Below are 19,989 nucleotides of genomic sequence, written 5' to 3' on the forward strand. Positions count from 1 at the left end.
ACTTTCACAGTAAGTTACTGTAACATTTTTACAGTAAATTATTGTGAAATGACAGCTGTATACTGTGACTTCACAGTAATTCTGACATCGCATTACTGTGATTTAGCGGTAAGCTGCTGTAGAATTAATGTATTTAACTGTGAAATTACAGTTGGTGTCTATGTATTACTGTAATTTAACAGTAAGCAGCTGTAGAATTCATGTATTTAACTGTGAAATTAGTGTCTATTACTGTAATTTAGCAGCAAGCAGATGTAGAATTAATGTATTTAACTGTGAAATTAGTCTATTACTGTAATTTAGCAGTAAGCAGCTGTAGAATTACTGTACATAACTGTGAATGTCTATCTATTACTGTGATTTAGCGTAAATGATGGACCAAACAAAACTGATAAAAACAGTGACATAACTTTATTTTTTAGAAGTAAAATACAATTTAATTACATGAATAAAACACTGGGCAACAGGGATTGACACTGGGTAACAGGAATGTGTGTCAAAAGAGAAAGAAGGAGACAGAGAAGAGAGAGTGAGGGAGAGAGATGTAAGAAAAGACAAAAAGGTGGGAATAGAGAGGGTCGCAGGTGTCTCTCTCCTTCCCTCGCAGCTGGCACCTGCATAGTGTGGGTTCTATCCACTATATACAAAAGATAAGAAAGACAAAAAGTTTAAGTTACTCTGTGGTTGACTGACTCCCTGTAAGTATGGTGCTCGCATTGTAACACTAATCCTAAAATGTCTACAATTTAAGTAATTTCAACTATTAAAAAAAATGTGAATAGTACTCTCAATTAATATTAAATCAACAAACCAGGTCTCTAATCACTCCTGTTACTTTTACCCAGTCCTATTATTTTTCACGTGAGTAACAGGACTGAAAGTAACATGATTGAGGTTAAAAGGTTAGTTCACCCAAAAATGAAAATTCTGTCAGTAATTACAGAGCACAAATTAAGATATTTTTGATGAAATCTGAGAGCTGGATCACTCCTCCATCGGCTTCTAAGGGTTTGAAACTTGCTGGCCCAGAAAAATGTATTAAAGACATCTTTAATATAGTCCAAGTGACTCCAGTAGCTCAATCTTAAGTTTATAAAGCGACGAGAATACTGTGCGTAAAAAAAACAAAAAAAACAATTTTATTCCACAATTCATTTCCTTCTCTGTGGGCCTTGAGTTTTTTCATGTAGTAAAACAGCGTAGCGCTTCTGTGTTATACGTCACACGTAGGCTCACTATTGGCCGACGCTGGTCATGTGTAGTGATGCATGTGACGTATAACACAGAAGCGGTACGCTGTTATACTACATGAATTCACCCGAGGCCCAGAGAGAAGGAAATGAATAGTGGAATATAGTCATTATTTTTGGGGGGGTTTTGCGCACAAAAAGTATTCTCGTTGCTTGGTAAACGTAAGATTGAGCCACTGTAGTCACTTGGACTATATTAATGATGTTTTTAATACATTTTCTGGGCCAGCAAGTTTCAATCCCTTAGAAGCCTATGGAGGAGTGAGACAGCTCTCAGATTTAATCAAAAATATTTTAATTTGTGTTCCGAAGATGAGAGAAGGTCTTACGGGGTTGGAACAACATGAGGGTGAGTAATTACTGACAGAATTTTCATTTTTGGGTGAACTAACCCTTTAAGCAAAAATTGCATGCTAAATTGCATAGTAATTCAACACAGTAGCAAGTAATGTAAATTTACACTTAAAACTATTGTAAAGTACTGTAAATTTGACGTTTTTTAGACGTCAAGGCATGTTAAAATCAAATAAATGTAAAAACAATTAATTTTACACATTTATTTTGCAGTCTGTCTAAACTCTACATTGAATCAGGAGACACTATAGAACACATTAAAGGGATAGTTCACCCCAAAAATCTTTGGAACACAAATTAAGATATTTTAAGAAATCCGAGAGCTTTCTGTATCCTCCATGGACAGCAATTATTTTACTTTCAAGGCCCGGAAAGATTGTTAAAATAGTCCATATGTATACAGTGGTTAAACCTTAATGTTATGAAGCGACGAGAATACTTTTACTGCGCAGAAACAAAACAAAACAAAATAGAATACCGACTTTATTCAACATTTTTCCTTTCTGTGCCAGTATCCGATGCTGTTCACGTGATGTGTTCTTGATCATGCATGTGATTGCATTGCGCACAAAAAGTATTCTCGTCGCATCATAACATTGAGGTTGAACCACTGTAGTCACATGGACTATTTTAACGATAGTTTTACTACCTTTCTTGGACTTGAAAATGGTTATAACATAGTAGTCTATAGGTGGGATCAGAAAGCTCTCAGATTGCTTAAAATTTTCTTCATTTGTGTAGAACAAAATTCTTGTGTTTGGAACATCGTGAGGGGATGTAATTAATGACAGATTTTTCAATTTTGGGTGAACTAACCCTTTAATAGCTTCAGTAAACTTCTTACTGCATAACTACATCTAGCTTAAAGGAACACACCGACTTTTTGGGACTTTAGCTTATTCACCGTATCCCCCAGAGTTAGATAAGTCCATACATACCCTTCTCATCTCCTTGAGTGCCTCTGTTTGACGCACCCACCGCTAGCCTAGCTTAGCACAAAGACTGGAGGTAAACAGCTCCAGCTAGCATACTGCTCTCAATAAGTGACAAAATAACGCCAACATTTTCCTATTTACATGTTGTGATTTGTATAGTCACAGTGTGTACAAATAACAAGGTCATATGAGACACAACCATCTTCTAACTGTATACATACTGGGAACTATATTCTCAGAAGGCGAAGCACTGCTACTTCTGTGGAGTGATTTACTCCAATTCTGAGCAAACTCTCTGCTCCTCACCACAGGGCTTCTCAGGTGCTGTGAGAAAATCACTCCCCAAGTAGCAGTGCTTCGCCTTCTGAGAATATAGTTCCCAGTATGTATACGGTTAGAAGATGGTTAGAGTCACTGTGACTATACAAATCACAACATGTAAATAGGAAAATGTTGGCGTTATTTTGTCATTTATTGGGAGCAGTATGCTAGCTGGAGCCGTTTACCTCCAGTCTTTGTGCTAAGCTAGGCTAGCGGTGGTTGCCTCAGACAGACTTACGGCAAGCACGGAGATGAGAAGGGTATGTATAGAGTTATCTAACTCTGGGGGATACGGGGAATAAGATAAAGTCGCAAAAAGTCAGCATGTTTCTTTAACACAGATACTGTGTTTCATTAGTCCGTTCTTAAATTGGAACACAGCTTACATTAGATTGACATCCATTCGAAGTCAATGAGCTTCCTGATAAGAGTGCAGACTTGCTGGTTCATGTGACCTCTCTGCCTCTTAGATTTTGTGCCCGTCTCTGGGTTGATGCTCAAGAAGCACCTACAAACAAAAAGACAGAAGAAACCTGTTAGTTTAATTCGTGTGATGAAAAAAGTGTCAGTTCCCAGTCACCACCTTCAGTGGGTCACTGCTTTTGCAGTACAGAGTCAAACTAAAGTTAGCTCAGTTTAAACAAAGGTGTAATTCAGGTGTAAGTACTGTAATTCAGAAAAAAAAAATGCATGGAACTGAACTGAAAAACATTTCCATCACAAACACAGTCAAGAATAGACCTTCACCAAAGTAGAGGTGTGTGATTTACCTAGGCAAAGCATTGGCACACAACAATTTACATAATTTACATGTTCCGTTTGCAGAGGATGGAGTAAGAGCCTGTTGCCTGTCCATCTCCCTATGGCTGTTTCTACTTGTACTCTTCCTCCTAGAATTATAACCCGTTCACAGATGATGTGATAAACATTTCATTTCTTATATCTTTTTCACAATAAAGCACCCAGTTTTCTAGTTGTTTCTGACTTTTTTAAGCTTTGTCTCTGGTCTAATCTGGTCTGGTCTCCAGCACAGACACACAAATTAAGGCCCCGTCCACACTACTGCGTTTTCGTTTAGAAACGGAGAATTAAAACGAATATCTCCGTCCACACCAGCGTTTTAGCTGCGTATAATGCTGTGTTCACACCAAACGCGAATAGAGCGTCTGGCGCGAATGATTTCAATGTTAAGTCAATGCAAAGGCGCGTTTACGCGCGTCTGGAGGTCTCGCGGCGCGAATGGGGCGTTAAGCGCGGCGCGGAAGACGCGAATTCGCCTCATTCGCGCGTCTAGTTCGCGCGAATTACGCGAATTGACGCGCGAATAGAGCGCTTCGCGTGAAACGCGCGTTAAGCGCGAATGGTGCTTTTTGTGCATTTAGCGTTTGACGCAAATTCGCGTCTGCCGCCCGAGTTGAAAAATGCCTCCGGTTGTGCAGGAATACCCTTCTCCACTCATTCAACAAGGAGGAACGACACATGTTGTCAGTGAGCAGTCAACCGGAGCTATATGACAAAAGTTCATATTTCTATAGAGACAGGAATAAAAATGACCTATATATATATATATATATATATAAAACATTTTAATAGATAAATTGAATATAGGCCAAAGATAAGAAACGTTTCATTTTACCCCAAACGAATTATATTTTATCTTGAACCACTAAAGACACATCAGAGCCAGCGGCAAATGTCAGAAGATCTAGCCGAGGTAAGGCTACTCTCGGCGTATACATGATGACGGAGCTCCCGCTGATCGCATGGAGCTCATCTCCGAGATCGGCGAAACACATTTTTTAAATAGACGCTGTCATTATAAATAAACCGCATATTTGAGTTTAAAACAACTACATTCTCGCCTGAAATACTTTTAAAACTACATTTCATGACACAATAACAGTAATATTTTGAAAATTATCCGAATAAAAATGGCGGTTGAAAATGCTGCGTGAACTCAGCTGGATGAATCCCCCCATTCATTTTTCTGTTGACGAGAAAGACAACGGTTGCTCCGTTTCACACACACAGCAGGGAAGAAAATTATAAAGTTTGAGATGAATTTAATCCACCTTTGCCCAAATCCACAAACACCATAATTTATCTAGTTGATAATAACTGTCATAATACCCACATTAAGGCCACACCTTACCTTATAACTTTATGTATCGTTGGTCAATGTAGAAAATGCTGTGGTAAAATAGAGAACGCTGTTAGAGTAACTAAGATAAGCTTTAAGTAAAGCTAAAGTTAAATGTTCGACGGTGTATCTAATCAGACATCTCACAGTTAACTTAATACGGTATAATTAACACTACAACCAACGTCTTTTCATTCAAATTTGCGCGCTTAAACGTCGATGCGAGTCTGCTCCAGCTAAGTTACAAAAACATGACAACAGAACCTACAACTAACGCTAATTTGGTTCATACTTTTAAATTACATGCACTATCATATAAAAAACATCAAATTGATAAAGTTTGACATTTAAATGCTTACCGCTGTCTGAATCCACCGAATGAGACCACGTAGATCAGAGAGCTCTGATGACGCTCTGATGACGCTGCCGCAGACGGTTGCCACTCAAAAAAGACGGCATTCACAGTAGTTTCTTGTAAAAGCCCCGCGCCTGCATTATTTTCACAGTAAAAGTCTAAATACGGTATTATATTGTGAATTATCACAGTTAAAGCGTGTGAAGTGGTAATAATGTAATTAACTGTGAAATATTACAGTTATATCTTGTGAAATCCTGGAAAAATTTTACAGTGTACAGAGGACGGTTCGGACTGCTGAAAGGATTATTGGTGTTCCCCCGCCTACCTTTCAAGAACTGTATACATCCAGAGTGAGGAAAAGGGCTCAGAAAATCACTCTGGATCCCTCACATCCAAATTACCCCATCTTTAAACTTTTGCCATCCGGCCGGTGCCTCAGAGAGGCAAAGACCAGAACAGCAAGTCACAAGAACAGTTTCTTCCCCCAGGCAATCTACCTCATGAACAGTTAAATGTTCCCCACCTATGCAATAAAAATGTGCAACATCCGTATATTTATTTGTTACCCCTCCATCCTAGTATATCCCTGCATCTTACTCAATCCTATTCCATTATAATTTATAACACAATTGTTTATACACTTATTTATTTGCCTAATAATTTTTTTTTGGCAATAAAACTCTTTCTGAATCTGATTCTGATTCATCTGCCCCTCAACATTTTCATGACCCTTGGCATTCAAATTTCCCATTTTTTGTTTTTGCAGGTTCTTCTTGAATATTGCTTCTGATTGTCCAACAAGTGAATGGCAGTCTGTCTTTCATCAGTGGTGGCGGCAATGTGCTCACCCTGCACCATCAGTTATGCAACAACCAGGAATGTATTGGCCAATACCTGTCCTGCAACAGGTAAAACAGCTTCTACAAAGAAAGCCAATTGCAAGCTACAAGTACCATATAATTAATCTATCTAGATACAATCTTTTTTCTTTTAGCAATAATCGATGTGTGTGTGTCTGTGTGATATAAAGAGAGAGAAATGTCAGATTGATTTTCAGCTACAAATCCTTTATTGCTAAAGCCAGTGATGACAACAGGTTTCTCTGGGTGTGATGTTTCTGTATTTGTGTGGTTAAGAGAGCGTTAGAAAGAGCAACAGGACAGACTTTCCATAGATAATAAAAGGTAATTTAGTAGGAAAAACAAAAAAAAAATGAAACTATTTGTTTGTGGCTTTAGATTTTTTGCTGTTGAAGGATGTTGTTGACTGAAATCAACTGAAATGTAAAGCACTTGACAGACCTGGAACTACTTGATGGCTGTGTTCACTGAAAAATAATTACACACATTAGAACATTGATCAACCAATCAGAATTAAGAATTCAGCAGCGGTGTGGTATAGTAAGGGATAATCCACTGCTAGCTGTGCATTAAATGATTCCAAATGACATGCCAAAAATCATTATTAGTTGTGTTATCCATTATACATATGTATGTACATAACTACTTTTTTGATTACTTTTGTCCTGACTCATTTATCACACTGATTTATATGGGACTATCATACCATACTGATATAGAAATACAAATATATTTTTCATTAACATTATTAAGTGCATTTAACATTACATCATGTCAAGGTTTCCAAAACTGGGGTTTGTGGAGGAACTGCAGGGTGTTTATCAGTTAAATGAAAAGCTAATAATTAATTAAACCATAAGAACTTAAAACTAAATCATATTAACATTGCAACAATCAAAATGGTTACTAAAAAAAGATAGATAAATATCCATTACAAATCTTTAGATTTTAGCTGGTTTACAAACTGAGAGAGCTGATGTTCAGATCAGGTGGAAGAGTTTGAGAGCTGCGGTGGAGATGAACGTGTAGATCAGAAATCCAGGCAGCCCCATGATCCCCTTGTGTGAAAGAGATGCTGCAGCAGATTTGGTTGTGGGGGCTGAGTTGCTGTTTGTGCCGTTGGTGTTGCCAGTGGCTGAGTTGCTGTTTGTGCCGTTGGTGTTGCCAGTGGCTGAGTTGCTGTTTGTGCCGTTGGTGTTGCCAGTGGCTGAGTTGCTGTTTGTGCCGTTGGTGTTGCCAGTGGCTGAGTTGCTGTTTGTGCCGTTGGTGTTGCCAGTGGCTGAGTTGCAGTTTGTGCCGTTGGTGTTGCCAGTGGTTGAGTTGCTGTTTGTGCCGTTGGTGTTGCCAGTGGTTGAGTTGCAGTTTATGCCGTTGGTGTTGCCAGTGGTTGAGTTGCTGTTTGTGCCATTGGTGTTGTCAGCGTTTGTACCATTGTTTATGCCATTGGCGCTGGCATTGGTAAAGCCATAACTTGCAACCATTACAGCCACTAGCAGTAGTAGTATTTGAGTTTTAGAAGCCATATTCAGGTCTTTTGCTATTTAGATGGGACAAACAGTGAAATAAAATATTAATATTATAATAATTAATATAAATGTTATAAGTCATATTCTATATACTTACATTTTAAAAGACACATCACAGTATTTAATATATATATATATATATATATATATATATATATATATATATATATATATTAGGGCTGTCAAAAATAGCGCGTTAACGGCGTTAATTAGTTGTTTGTCGTTAATTACGTCAAATTTTTAACGCATTTCACGCATGCGCAGTGTGACAAATTATTCAGGTTAGGAAAGTCTCGTCGATCTCTGAATTCTCAAGATAGTAAAAAAACAGCGGCGAGCGCCGCGATGAAAATACAGAAGAAGCTTAAGGTTTTACACCATTTACTCTCAAATACATTCATTCCAAGCTCGATAAACAGAGATGACTTTGGTAGTTGATACGCTGGAGCTTCTTCTTCCTGTTATAGCAGTGATCCTCAAATCTGGCTCGCGAGTTTCCTGCAGAGTTTCGCGAAGACTCCTATTAAACACACCTGCCTGTGATTTACTAATGATCCTAAAGACACTGATTAGCAAACTCATGCGTGTTTGATTAGGGTTAGAGCTAAACTTCGCAGGAAAGTGGATCTCGCGAGCCAGATTTTAGGATCACTGTGTTATAGCGTCCTGTGTTTCACACTGCGCATGCGCAGAACGCCTACATGCAATGCAGCGAAAATTACAGCTGTTTGGAAAAGCATATGCATTTTACTTGGTTTTACTGGCACTTGAAGCCTTCAGAACGTGAAAATATCGATCCTAAAGTATTGTGGCAGAGCAAATGAACACCTCCCAAAAACAAGAGTGCCCAGAGTGCTGCTTATGTGATTGTGGCGCATGTTTGTGTTTCTGAGTTCATTCTTTCGAGTTTCTCTATGCATAATTTCATAGATATGTGGCTATATTTAACCACTGGTTCACCTAAAACTCTTACACTATCTGTAGTTAAATGGCATGGTTTGATATAGTGCTCAGGTAAATTTGATCTAAGTAAATGTTAAACTTTTGAAATTCAGAAAAAAAGAACCATATGATGAAACAATACATGAAAATTATGTATCTGTGTCCTGTTATTTATCTTTTGGTATGCATTTCAGAAAAAAAATGGTTAGGATTCAGGTGTAGTGGCAAATAGTGATTAATCATGATTAATCCATTGAAAATTCTGATTAATTTGATTAAAAATTTTAATCATTTGACAGCCCTAATATATATATATATATATATACACACATATACACATACATAATGGTCATATTTACCGTTTGCGATGGTTGATTGTTCTCTGTCGGTCGATTCTCTAGATGGATGTTAGTGTGAATGCCAGAGGTGAGCTTTGGCTTTTATTTGAATGTAATACATTAGATCAACACCCTTGCAAGAGGTGGAGACTGTGACATAACTGCAGGATGGAAGTGAATACATTTATTATTATTATTTGTATAGTCTCTAACTCTTAAAGGGATAGTTCACCCAAAAATTAAAATCATTTACTCGCCCTCATGTCACCTGGCACCCATAAAAATTGATATGTTATGAAGTACGAAGAACATGCCTGTGCAGATGGAGCTCACCTCACAGTAGAATCAAGTAATGTAATGTTACCTGGAAGTCCATTAACAACAATGTGCTATTTTGAGTCTCCTTGCCTGGAAGCTATGTTACACCTAAAATTTTTCACCTCACAAAACCTTTTTATAGAACAATTCAGATGTAATAATTAAGGATAAATCTGTTTTTCTTCCTACATGTTTTAGTAATATAATAGGAGTTCTTTAAAGTTTTTGTTAAATCTAGTATTTTTTGTCTTATGAATATTTTTTTGTCTGTTATTGATAATTTTTCCATAACCTTTAAACAATAATGCAGTGCTCAAAGCAGTTCTATCTCAACATGTAAAATTTTATTTATTTATTTATTTTATTTATTACAGTGATACAAAATAAATTGATTTGACCTTATTACAATTAGGAATTAGTATATTTAACAACAACAACGAAAAGACGAGTGCAAAGTGTAACTATAAAGCATATTTATGTGAATATATCCATTTAAATATATGGATGTTGACAGTTTTTGCTCTTTTTGTGGGATTAGAGATCCATGACTATCCATGATAAATGATCCATTTCTTTTTGCAATGTTTAAAAACTCAAAACTTTTGGAATAGTTTATCTCGTAAAGCACATTAGTTCTTCCAGATCCTTTCAGTTGAATTATTTAATGTTACTTTAAAAGTAAAACAATTTTTTTATTATTATTATTATTCTATAATTTGCAGCCCACTATTTTTTAAGTTCTTAATTGAGATTGAAGAAAAGTGACAAGCTTCTTGAAATATTATAATGTTTTCCTCTGTATTAATGTAATATTTTTTTTCTTTTATATTAATTTCTATTATATTTATTTAATCACTTATTCATTTTATATTTAATTTTTTTTGTGAAATCTTACATGCAGATTTGATGTCATTTTCTTCCTGTAGAGGTTTATTTTTTGATGCATAATAAAAAACAATGTGCTTTTGTTTATTATGCATATTTTTATACAAATGCATGCAAATTTATTAAGAGGAAAGTGCTAATGTAAATGATCTTCAAAAATCGAGGCATAATGCATTTATAACTCTATGGTATGAAGCACAAAGAGCATGCCTGTGTAGATGGAGCTCACTTCAGCCAACAGAATTACATCTACAAATTAATCAAGCTTTATAGATAATGCTAGAGATGTCTGCTGAATGTCTGGAGGAAGAACTGAATTCTATTTATTTATTTATTTATTTTGCATTAGAGAAAAGGAACTGCAAATAGCAATTCTTTAACTGCTTTCAATATCAATGGTGTCAAGTGCACAGATCCTAAATTGATATCTAATTTTGTCAAAGCTTTTTAAACAAACATTTACACGTTTGTGTTTGATAAACACAATTGCAGTTATTTTATTGATTTGGTTCAATCTCATGTTCCAGTAATTGAAAGCTTTCTGTGATGCTAATTTGACTATTGAGGACGTTTGAATATCTCTTCAATCAGATTTCCCAGGCAGTGATGGGTTATCTGCTGACTTTCATTTTTTGGGAATTAAGTAAACATCCATAGCTTCGTACAGTATGTAGAATGAATGTATTAATCTGAAATACATGACAACATCAGTCACACTTTTAATAATTGGCATTCAATTACACTCCTGAATATCGATTATAAAATTTTAGCTTTTGGTATTTTTATACAACTTAACCAGTTGGTTGTTGAGTCACAATCTGGTTTTATACAAGCTATAGGCACATCAGTAGTAATATACAACGTATTTTAGATCTTGTAGACTATATGCAGATTTTTTATTTTCTGATTTATTTGCTGATTATTTCCCAAGATTTTTACAAAGCTGTTGACTCCCTTGAGCATGGATTTTGTTCGCAAACTCTAAAGTTATTTGGTTTTGGTGTCTTTTTTGTTAAAGGGGTCAGATGATGTGATTTTAATTTCTCCTTACTCTTTGACTTTTTACAAGCTCTCGGTGCATAATGAAGATCTGTAAAGTTGCAAAGACTAAAGTCTCAAATCCAAAGATATATTCTTTATCAAAGTTAAGACTCTGCCATACCCCCTAAAATGGCTCATTTAAACACGCCCCCACGTGTCTACATCACTATGTGGAAATATTTGCGTAATGCAGCTCAAACGTTCCCTTTCTCTGTTTCCTTTTGGGCTTGAACTGATGGTAAAACTAAGGTCATTTTTTAACCGTCTACATTTATTTTGAAAGATGAAGCTCACGATTATGGAAAGGGGTGTTACATTTCCCACCAGTGATTGCGGTGTTTGGCAAATCACAATGTACTGAGCCAGTCAGCCAATCAGAGCAGACTTCGCTTGTCGGAAGGAGGGACTTTGTTGAAAACGATGCATTTGAAAGAGCATAGAAATGTGCCAGAAACAAATATTACATATATATATATTATTGGGGAAGATTTATCTAGGTAGGTATTTTCAACAGAAATCTGGACACTATTTAGAAACAACCTGCACACATATTTTTATATATTATGAAAAAAAAAAAAATTCTTATGCTTTTTTTAAGTATGTTTACGTTTATAAATCAGCATCAAAATGTATGAAATACTTATCTGGTTTAACTATATAATTTAACTGATATCTAATCTATTTTTTTTTTTACTTTTATTTTTTATTCGTTATGAAGATATGATCTGACAAACTGTAACAACTGTATTTGACAATAAAAAAAATGTTTACGTTTATAAGTAATTAATTTTTTTACTGACAATAACCCTGTATTGTATCTTCTATAACCACTGTTTACATGTTTGATCGTATCTTATCCATTTGTAAGTCTTGTTTTATCTGTAAATTTGATTGTGAAGAATTAAATAAAAAAAAATTGTTTATGCATGCAAATAAATTGAAATTGAAAAGACGGAATGTTTTGTCTACGTCTGTAGATGGAGCTCACATCAACCAATAGAATCGCTGTTTACGAGTGACGTAATGTCACCTGGAAGTGCATTAACAATGCGCTTTTGTTTATTATAAATATTTCATACAAATGCATGCAAATACAGGGCTCTCAAGTCTCACGCGCATTTCAGCCAGCTCATACTCCACACCTTGCATAAATCACACTGAAAAGTAATTGATAACTTGTCCCGCTATATACAATTAATGGACGAAGAGCAGCCAAACAAGTTCACAGATGTCTCGTGCTATACAGAGTTAAATGCCACCTGTCAGCCAATCAAAAATTAGAATGTGGTTGTTTCCGGGTAAATTACGTAATCCCACTGTGTAAGCACGTTCGATGCGCGCGCACACCACACAGACTGTTGATGGAAGAGCAAATCAAGATCCGATGAATGCTATAGGTAACGTTAACCCCTTAATTTTTTTTTAAAAAAGCATTTTGATTTCATGATTCCTGGGAGAAATCACTTGCTTGTGATCAAAGAGAATGAGAGCTGATTTTTGGGAACATATCCAAATTTGTGCTAAATGATTATTGGCACAGTCAAAAAATCCCCAACTGCTGTAGTATACTTAAGTGATCCAAGAGGGAATGTAGGCATCCAGTAGCCTAGCTATATAATACAATACAAGACTATTACATATTCATATAAACGTTCCTTTCATCAGAGTGGGTGCTAACAGTATATTTTTATACTTAAAAACTTTGTTTTACCCCTAAACAAAAAACAAAAATAAACTTTCTGGCAGCCTGGGGTAAGGGTTCATTGATTGCATTAGGGGAAGGGGGGGATGAAGAGGTCTTAATGGTGGTTTCACTGGCAGTGCAGGACTAGTTTGCCCTCTCCACATCCTCATCTGCTGAGCTGCTGATGCTCTTTCTGCAGCCTGTGATGGTTTCCATCCCATCCCATTCCTCCTGTAGGACTCCTCCTATAGGCCATGAGCTCCCTCTGGGTGCTTTAAGTGGGAGCCCCCTTACCCCTGACATCAAGGCATCAAAATGTGAAACAAACGACACAAAACACCATTCATAAGCTGGAATGTGTACACTCACACTCACACACACACACACACACACTGCTTGACATACATGCTCAGGGCAAGTTCTGCAATCCTCCTGTATGTGTGCAGTATGTACACTGAGCACTGCTTTTCAGTTGGCTAGTTTGGGGCCAAATTTATTTTTATTTTTGATGCATTTGTATTTTTTTTATATATAAAACAATGTATTTTATTTGAATGAATTTGTCTTTTAACAGATTTACCAATTTCTATTTGTGCTGGTAAATTATTAACAAAAAGGTCAAATTGAACTCCAAGGGGCTGCTACTGCAAATATTTGAGCGGCTCCTCCCCTAAAACATTATTTTAACTTAGAATTATAGATGTTTACTCACTCACCTCATGTTTAGCCAAGACAAAACAACTTCTTGACAGATTTTGTAATGATTGCAGTCATTGACATGAACTTTTGGACTCACTTGTTTGCAGACTGACCCACATGAGTCAGTGTTGTTCCTCCTCATGGCGCTGGTGTTGGTGCTCTGGTTGAGCGGCCTGCAGCTCATCCTCGCTGCTGATCATCCGTCCTATGTGGCTGCGGTGTACGAGCACCGTGTGCTGCTGAACCCGAACCCAGGAGTCCCGCTGGACCGGAGATCTGCTCTGGAGCACATGAAGCAGAACCTGCGTGTGTTTGAAGAGCAGACAGCACTGGCAGCACAGCAGGTACACAGACAAACTAACAAACAAAATCAATGCAAGAATTTGCATTACTTTTTATTTATTTGTTTATTTAACCGGGAGAATGCAGTATTACATTGCTACAATTTCCAGCAGCCGCTGCTCCACATGCTTCTAGCCAAAGGCTTATTTGCAGCCCAAGAGCATATTACTGCATTCAGAATATTAATGATTTATTGTACCATCATAACACACACACACACAAATCCCCAAAATAGATCTTTTAGAACACCCAATATCATTAGAATTATGTTACCCATAACCCATATTTAAAATGTGAATTATGCATAATTACATAATTTTTTTTTACCAATTTGCTAATTAAACAGTGATCTAAATCTCAAAATAATACTGGCCTTGTTCAAAACAGTGTTTACATAAACGTGTGTGTGTGTGTGTGTATATATATATATATATATATATATATATATATATATGTATATATATATATATATATGTATGTATATATGTATATATGTGTGTGTGTATTAATAAAACTGTACATTAACATGCTTCTTGTGCATTTATCATTTAAATAATAAATTATAGTATAATGATAATTTATCTATATATCTATCTATCTATCTATATATATATATATATATATATATATATATATATATATATATATATATATATATATATATATATATGTATATATGTATGTGTGTGTGCAGGGGCGGCATTAGGCACGTGCACAGGTAGTGCCCTTTTTTTAGTGTTTTTTTTTTATTATTTTTTTATCAATGCTATTGGTCACCCTTTACGTCTGTCCGTCTGTTTTACTAATATTTAGCAAATGAAAGTTCTTAAAACCATAGACTGTAAAAAAATATGGACGTAGTGTCCGTGACGTCACCCATAGACTCCTTAATAGCGGTTTTGAAGCCTAAAGTGTGCAGAGCAGGCCGTCGCCATCTTGGCAGCGCGTCACCGCGCGACTCTCCCGGATAAACGAAAATGGGCAAAAAGGCTTTAAGGCTTAAAATAATTTAAACGGATGAGTTATAAAAAAATTCACCCCCCTCACAGTTGTCATGAAGGGCAAAAGTAGGAATATACACCAAAATCATTTTTTGAACCAGGCTGTAAACGTTTTTTTCTGCTGTAAAGTTGGGCATTTTAACATTGGGAGTCTATGGGACTGACTCTCTTCTGCAGCCAGCCTCAAGCGGCCAGTCGATGAATTGCAGTTTAAGTCACTTCCTTATTGGCCTCACTAGAGAGAGCGGGAGGTTGGCGACGGCCCGCACTTTAGGCTTCAAAACCGCTATTGACGTCAAATCCCGCTCCGAACTCCCGAACTGATTCAAATGATTCGCGATCCCCAAATTGACTCAAATGATTCGCGATCCCGCCACGAACTCCCGAACTGAATCAAATGATTTGCGATCCCCAAATTGACTCAAATGATTCGCGAACCAGCTTTGAACTCCCGAACTGACTCAAATGATTCGTGAACCCGCTACGAACTCCCGAACTGATTCAAATGATTCGCGATCCCCAAACTGACTCAAATGATTCGCGATCCCGCTACAAACTCCCGAACTGACTCAAATGATTCGCGAACCTGCTACGAACTCCCGAACGGATTCAAATAATTCGCGATCCCCAAACTGACTCAAATGATTCGCGATCCCGCTACGAACTCCCGAACTGATTCAAATAATTCGCGATCCCCAAACTGACTCAAATGATTCGCGATCCCGCTCCAACTCCCCAAACTGGAGTCAGATGACTCAAATGATTCGCGATTCCACTACGAACTCCCGCACTGCTTTTAATGATTCGCGATCCCCAAATTGACTCAAATGATTCGCGATCCCGCCACGAACTCCCGAACTGATTCAAATGATTCGCGATCCCCAAATTGACTCAAATGATTCGCGATCCCGCTCCGAACTCCCAAACTGACTCAAATGATTCGCGATCCCGCTTGGAACAGGACCTGGATCAGTGAGCTGCGTCTTGGGCCGATAACTTCACTTCCAGGGAGGCATGTTGTACACGCCCTCGTTCCTTGACTCCACCCCACGTCAAAACAGTGCCACAAAGAGAGACGTGCAGAAAAATGAAGCGCAAAGGAAAATTGGTATCGCAAGCTCAAACTAGACTGACACGCAAAATAAAAGCAGCGTTGCAAATAAATGAATAGAGATTACCATGGAAAATATTTATTGCAAAATCATTGCTTTCGCGCTGTTTCATTTGTTTTGCAATTCTTCATTTTTGTTTGAAAAAAGCAAATGTATTTTCCTCAATGCTTTAAATAAAATGTTTTAAATTTGTTTTTGTTTTTTATTGTTTTTGTATATTTTAAACAAGGTAAATCTTTCTGATTTATTAAAATAATAAGTCACATACCTACATGGATTTTTCTGGGCTAAGCCCCGGATCTCCACTCACCCTAGAACCACCCCTGTATATGTGTATATTTTTTTTTTTTAGCTGTTATTCAGTATGTTTTCTGAAGGTTTTGTACCTAATAGCAAAATGTTGAGTAAAGTCAAAAACCTTCTGCATTCATTTACTTCCTGTAAAATAGAAGTGAATTTATGTTTAAGACTACAAAATGTACTGTAGGACCATAAAAAATAAATTAAAATCCTGATACACCAAACTTGTCTGTATAAACTTTAAAGTGTATCTTATTTCTTGCACAGGGTGCTCAGATCATAGTATTTCCAGAAGATGCCATCCATGGGTTCAACTTCACCAGAGCTTCAATCGCTGGTTATCTGGAGACAGTTCCTGACCCTCAGAAGGTCACATGGAGTCCATGTGCTGATCCACTCAGATTTCCAGATACTGAGGTACAAAACTCAATTTTAGAAACCATTCGGAGTCAGTTCAGTTGGTTTTGCTCTTTTCAATTTTGTCATTTAAAACGTTTTTATTATACATTTTTATAATGTTATATTTTATTCAACTTAACAGCTTTTAAGTATTTTTAATAAACTTTAATATAAATAAATTATAATATGATTATTATTTTATGTCCCTTTAATTACTTTTTCTGGTTTACAGTTCCCACATAGCAAACTTGAATTCTTACAAATTTTATACATTTATTTTAGAGAATAAATTCTCAATTATATATTGGAATATTGTATATATTATACTATTTATTGTATCATATTTATTATCGTAATTTTATATAAATTTGATGGTTTTTTTTTGGTCTTAGTTTTTTCTTATCAGTTTTGTATATTAGGGTTGTGTGTTACACCTAATGTTATTAAATGAATGTTTATTGCATTATTTCAGTTTCATGTGTGTTACCATGATGGTGTTCAGTGTGTGTGAATGAAACTGTGCACCTTCTACATATATATATGTATATATATATATATATATATATATATACACACACACACATATACTTTGGGTAAAAGCGTCTGCTAAATGCATAAATTTATATATATATATATAGGAATTGTTTCTTTCTCAGGTCCTCCACACTCTCAGCTGTATGGCCCGTAAGAATGGCCTCTTCCTGGTGGCTAACATGCCGTCCCGTCAGAGCTGCAACCGAACCTCAGACCCTCGCTGTCCTGAAGACGGTCAGTACCAGTTCAACACCAACGTGGTGTTCAGCGATCAGGGCATCATCGTAGTCCGATATCACAAACAGAACTTGTACTTTGAGGCGGCGTTTGATGCTCCCCCGAAATGTGAGTACGTCACGTTCACCACACCGTTCGCAGGTCGATTTGGGGTGTTTACGTGCTTCGACATCCTGTTCCGCGACCCGGCGTTGACTCTGGTAAAGGAAATGGGCATTCGGCAGATCGTGTATCCGACCGCGTGGATGAACCAGCTCCCCCTGCTGGCCGCCGTACAGTTTCAGCGCTCGTTCTCGCACGCGACGGGCGTCACGCTGCTGGCCGCCAACGTCCGAGCTGTAGAATATGGCATAACCGGCAGCGGCATCTTCACGCCGTGGGATTCACTCATTCATCATGACACAGAGGGGAATTCTGGGAAATTGCTAGTGCGTAGAGTGCCAGTTTTGGACCCATCAATTATAGGGGACAGGCTTAAACTGGTGCCATTTTCTGGGTATCAAAGTTCAAAAGAACCAGAAAATATGCACAGTTGGCCTACAAATAGTTTTAATGCAAATCATGATGGAAAGTACTGCCAGAAAGACTCCGAATGTGCAGAAGGAACTTCATCTATAACCTTTAACTCCATCATGATGTATGATAATTTCACTCTGGTGCCTTTGCAAGGCACTGAAGGGAACATCAGCATTTGTAGTGGTTCAGTTTGCTGCCACCTGCTGTTCCGGAGATCAGATGCGCGGGAGTTTTACGCTCTAGGTGTCTTCGACGGCCTCCATGTGGTGCACGGGACATATTACCTGGAGATTTGTGCTCTGGTGAGGTGCACAGGTGAGCATCACAGCAGCTGCGGAGGAGAAACCGAACACGCTCAGACGCTGATAGACTTCAGGCTCGCGGGGACCTTCACGACGACTCACGTGTTCCCGGGGATTCTGGGTAGCGGGATGACTCTGGATGTTCCGGATCATTCTGGTTGGGAGGGTGGAAATGAGTTTTACATGAGCCGGACCGGAATGAGCGCTGGGCTTGTAACCGCAGTGCTGTATGGGAGACACTATGAGAAGGACAAAGTCTAAAAATTACACCGTTCTTACTCTGGTTTTTATAGGACACTGATTGTAATGCATTCTAAATTAGATCATTTCACTTAAAAGAAATGCATTTGTTCACCCAAAAACAATTTTGTGTCATCATTTTAATAAAACCTGTTCCGATCCTTTATGAGTTTAAGTGTTAAGAATAGTCATGCTCTTCTATATGAAAACGCATATAATGAAAGTAAAGCTCAAAAATATTTAAAATTATCTTAAGTTATATTAATTTAGGTTCTAATATATTATTTTAAAATATAATATATAATTTAATATACAAACTCTGTGGAACCTTTTTTATATTTATCTTTATTAAAATTATTTATTTTATAGAATTATTAATAATTATTAACAATATACCAAAAAGGTCAAGTTACACACCTGATGTTTTCATTGTCTTATAAAATAATGACAGAGACACCATTCAAATTCAAAAACACTCACACGCACAGCAGGAAGACCGATAGAAATCCTCACAAAAGCAGAGGAATAAGTACTTTAAATAAGTTTGAACCCTGCAAGGCTTTTTTGCTCTTCTATTTTTTTTTTTTTTATAAAAAAAAAATAATCCATGATGATGCAAACCTAATTTAAATCTTCATGCACAAACTGGGATAAAAGTAAAGTCTGCAGCTCTTGGTCCCTGACGTCTTTAGTTTCGCCTCCTCACGTTTCACATGAATGCAGAGAATTACAGTCCCACAGCTGCCAACATGAGATGATTTCTTCTCATAAAATACAATAAAATGAACATGGTGGTAAATAATTACTAGAGATGATTGAGGGCTCACAGAGGTTTATGCTGTAATGAATAAACAATCTAGACTGTAGTGTGAGCCAGTTCTGTGGCACTTCTCTTCCTGTTTCCTGTTCAGTCATAAAGGGATGACCCTAATTAGAATATAGTGACCTTTCAGCCAATGAGGCATTAGGTTAAGACACTGAGGGGCGTGTTGTCAGTATGTTTCTGAGTCTGAATCATTGAGTTCGTCATCTGGGATGATGAGGCTGTCCTCGCTGCCCAGGCTGTTGAACTTGCAGTAGGAGGCATGCTCGGAGCGCAGCACCGGTAACGGGTCAAAGGTCACAGTCTTAGATAAGCTTGAGTAGTGGTTGATGGTGTTAAAGGTGAGGCTCGACATGGTGCGGGTGCTGCTGGGAGAGATGGGCATCATGGAAGAGAGTATCAGCGCCAAACAGTCGGCCACGTCCTTGTTCGGAGCACAAGCCAAAGCTGGAGTGTAACCTGGCAAACACAATTTATTAAATTCAATGTTTAGGTGTATAAAAAAAGAAATAATTATGTTCACATTTGTTGT

General features: G+C 37.2%; 3 protein-coding genes and 1 long non-coding RNA gene across 6 annotated transcripts in view; 1 reads left to right on the top strand and 3 right to left on the bottom strand.

Annotated features, from left to right (window-relative positions):
• Positions 1 to 390: 390 nt before the first annotated feature.
• Positions 391 to 5,432, bottom strand: LOC113062560 (uncharacterized). Of its 2 annotated transcripts, XR_003278555.1 has the most exons (4): positions 5,360 to 5,432; positions 5,013 to 5,050; positions 3,247 to 3,368; positions 391 to 637 (listed from the first exon to the last, which is right to left on the bottom strand). It is a non-coding gene; the product is annotated as an uncharacterized LOC113062560 (long non-coding RNA). The 2 variants fall into 2 exon arrangements; XR_003278556.1 differs by lacking the exon at positions 5,013 to 5,050 and having other exon boundaries at positions 392 to 637; positions 5,360 to 5,374.
• Positions 5,433 to 6,970: 1,538 nt separating this feature from the next.
• omgb (oligodendrocyte myelin glycoprotein b) lies at positions 6,971 to 9,203 on the bottom strand. The gene is made up of 2 exons (XM_026231510.1): positions 9,046 to 9,203; positions 6,971 to 7,755 (listed from the first exon to the last, which is right to left on the bottom strand). Exon 2 carries the CDS (start codon positions 7,739 to 7,741, stop codon positions 7,199 to 7,201), a length of 543 nt encoding a protein of 180 aa, XP_026087295.1. The 5' UTR covers positions 7,742 to 7,755; positions 9,046 to 9,203; the 3' UTR covers positions 6,971 to 7,198.
• Positions 9,204 to 12,564: 3,361 nt separating this feature from the next.
• btd (biotinidase) lies at positions 12,565 to 18,803 on the top strand. The gene is made up of 4 exons (XM_026232489.1): positions 12,565 to 12,665; positions 13,759 to 13,995; positions 16,674 to 16,823; positions 17,462 to 18,803. The coding sequence occupies exons 2-4, from the start codon at positions 13,792 to 13,794 to the stop codon at positions 18,653 to 18,655; spliced, it is 1,548 nt and encodes a 515-aa protein (XP_026088274.1). The 5' UTR covers positions 12,565 to 12,665; positions 13,759 to 13,791; the 3' UTR covers positions 18,656 to 18,803.
• Positions 18,804 to 19,626: 823 nt separating this feature from the next.
• Positions 19,627 to 19,989, bottom strand: part of LOC113062565 (serine/threonine-protein phosphatase 6 regulatory ankyrin repeat subunit A-like) — a 215,327-nt gene continuing 214,964 nt past the window's right edge. For both annotated transcript variants that reach the window (XM_026232490.1, XM_026232491.1), the window contains exon 11: positions 19,627 to 19,916. In XM_026232490.1, the coding sequence (XP_026088275.1) occupies positions 19,627 to 19,916 (290 nt within the window). The remainder of the gene's footprint in view (positions 19,917 to 19,989) is intronic.

Source organism: Carassius auratus, chromosome 44 (genome assembly GCF_003368295.1).
Source record: "Carassius auratus strain Wakin chromosome 44, ASM336829v1, whole genome shotgun sequence".
NCBI classification, from domain to species: domain Eukaryota; kingdom Metazoa; phylum Chordata; class Actinopteri; order Cypriniformes; family Cyprinidae; genus Carassius; species Carassius auratus.